The sequence below is a fragment of the Ammodytes marinus genome (genome assembly GCF_949987685.1).
Source record: "Ammodytes marinus genome assembly, contig: scaffold_40, whole genome shotgun sequence".
Lineage (NCBI taxonomy): Eukaryota > Metazoa > Chordata > Actinopteri > Uranoscopiformes > Ammodytidae > Ammodytes > Ammodytes marinus.
The window spans coordinates 130,001-132,500 of NW_027648104.1; the positions used below are offsets into that span (position 1 = coordinate 130,001).

At 44.6% G+C, this 2,500-nt stretch overlaps 1 protein-coding gene across 1 annotated transcript in view; it reads right to left on the reverse strand.

Moving 5' to 3' along the window:
* The window catches only part of LOC307271046 (piezo-type mechanosensitive ion channel component 2-like), an 87,279-nt gene that overhangs the window by 16,134 nt on the left and 68,645 nt on the right, over positions 1-2,500 (reverse strand). Inside the window, exons 50-51 of the mRNA XM_080054923.1 lie at positions 2,197-2,284; positions 595-721 (exon numbers count right to left, since the gene is read on the reverse strand). Coding sequence (XP_079911049.1) covers positions 595-721; positions 2,197-2,284 — 215 coding nt within the window. The remainder of the gene's footprint in view (positions 1-594; positions 722-2,196; positions 2,285-2,500) is intronic.

The following is a 2,500-nucleotide window of genomic DNA, read 5'->3' on the forward strand; positions in this document are numbered from 1 at the left end:
ACACAGCCTAGGCTCTGTAAACTGGTGTGTAAACAAAGGGCCCAGTGTAGCTAACATAGCTAGTTTACAACTGTTGGCTTACAACAAAGTGGACATCATTACAAATGGATGGAGGGGTGAATCTGATTAAATAAGTTCAACTCTCTTTCAAAATATCAGGTATTTCATGGAAATTACATAATCCAATATGGCCGCCGCCATATGACGTCATAATATGGTAATTAGATGGGAAAATGTACTCCCCAGATAAACTTTAGGTCATTCTCAATATTTGTCTCATTTACACTTTGTCTCTATCTCAAACCACTTTCAATCCAGAGCCTTCTGAAATGTAAGTGTCAAAATCTAGTATTTAAAAAAATAAAACCCGGCGCCTAAAGGGTTAAAGATTTGTTAACTAGAGACAGGTAAAGATGTGTTAACAGACAGACAGACAGACAGACAGACAGACAGACAGACGGACGGACAGACGGACAGACAGACAGACAGACAGACAGACAGACAGACAGACAGACAGACAGACAGACAGACAGACAGACAGACAGACAGACAGACAGACAGACAGACAGACAGACAGACAGACAGGTGTGTTACCTCTCGGTGACTGTCGGCAGAATGAAGAACATCCAGAAGTGAATCCCAAACACCAGAATCACCTGGAAGACCAACTTCCCCAAAACGGTTTTCCTCAAATACAGAGCGCGATCTATCACCATGGTTCCTGATAGACAGACAGACAGACAGACAGACAGACAGGCAGACAGACAGGCAGACAGGCAGACAGGCAGACAGACAGACAGACAGACAGACAGACAGACAAGGCAGACAGACAGACAGACAGACAGACAGACAGACAGACAGACAGACAGACAGACAGGCATACAGACAGACAGACAGGCATACAGACAGACAGACAGACAGACAGACAGACAGACAGACAGACAGACAGACAGACAGACAGACAAACAGAGAGACAGAGAGACAAATAGGCAGACAGACAGACAGACAGACAGACAGGCATACAGACAGACAGACAGACAGACAGACAAGGCAGACAGACAGACAGACAGACAGACAGACAGACAGACAGACAGACAGACAGACAGACAGACAGACAGACAGACAGACAAGGCAGACAGACAGACAGACAGACAGACAGGCAGACAAACAGAGAGACAGAGAGACAGAGAGACAGATAGGCAGACAGACAGACAGACAGACAGACAAGGCAGACAGACAGACAGACAGACACGTAAACAAACATTAATCCACTAATAAAAGTCATTAGTTGGACACAATTTTATTGGTCAGAACATTTTCAAAAACTCAAGAAAAAACAAATCTTAAAGAAACAGAATGCAGCATCTAGGCAACTAACACAAAATGGTCGTATATACTTCAGCGTATTTCAATAAGAAACACAATCAGAGCATATGTAGAGGAGTATGTTGTGTCTTATGATAGTCCACACTATGACAGTACAGTAAATTATTAGTAAAAAGTCTTACTCGGGGGCTAAACAGGTAAAGCCCCATCTCACTGGGCTGCGACAGTGTGCGACAAGTTGGAGACACAATATTTGCGAGAAAATATGCAAATTAGCGACAACTTTATCTTGCAGTCTCACTGAGTTGGTTCCTCACGACACGTTTGCAAATGTCCTGGCCAACACTTGCCGGGAGCATTTATGTCTCGAGAACGTCTGGCGAGCGTCGCACGAACGGAATGGCAGTCTCATTTTTGTCTCAAATCAGTCGCAAATTAGTTTCATATGTCGCCAAACCGTCGCAAAGTTGTCTCACACTTTCCGACTCGCGGAAACTAAATTGTGAAGGGTTTGCAACGCGTTTGAGACACATGCGACCACTCTGAGAATATTTTGAGACTAGATTTGTCGCACACTTTTTTTGAACATGTTCAAAATTCAAGCGATAGGACTGCGCAGCTCTGCGACTCACGAGAGGAAACTGAGACCTCCGCGAACGTTTAGAGACAGTTTAGAGACTCCCTCTGAATACAGTCTCCAACTTGTCGCAAACAGTCGCAGCCCAGTGAGATATGGGCTTAAACATACAGAACAGACAGACAGACAGACAGACAGACAGACAGACAGACAGACAGACAGACAGACAGACAGACAGAACAGACAGACAGACAGACAGACAGACAGACAGACAGACAGATAGGTAAACGCACCAAACTGGATCAGAACCATGACCAGAAATGCTTCAGGAACTTGATCCTCAGAGAGAGAGGAAGTGATGTCAGCGGCCGCAGAGTGTTTCTGTTAAAATAAAATACCAGAAAGAGATTTACCAAAATAAAAGATTTTAAACCAGAATCCACACACACACACACACACACACACACACACACACACACACACACACACACACACACACACACACACACACACACACACACACACACACACACACACACACACACACACACACACACACACACACACACACACACACACACACACACACACACACAC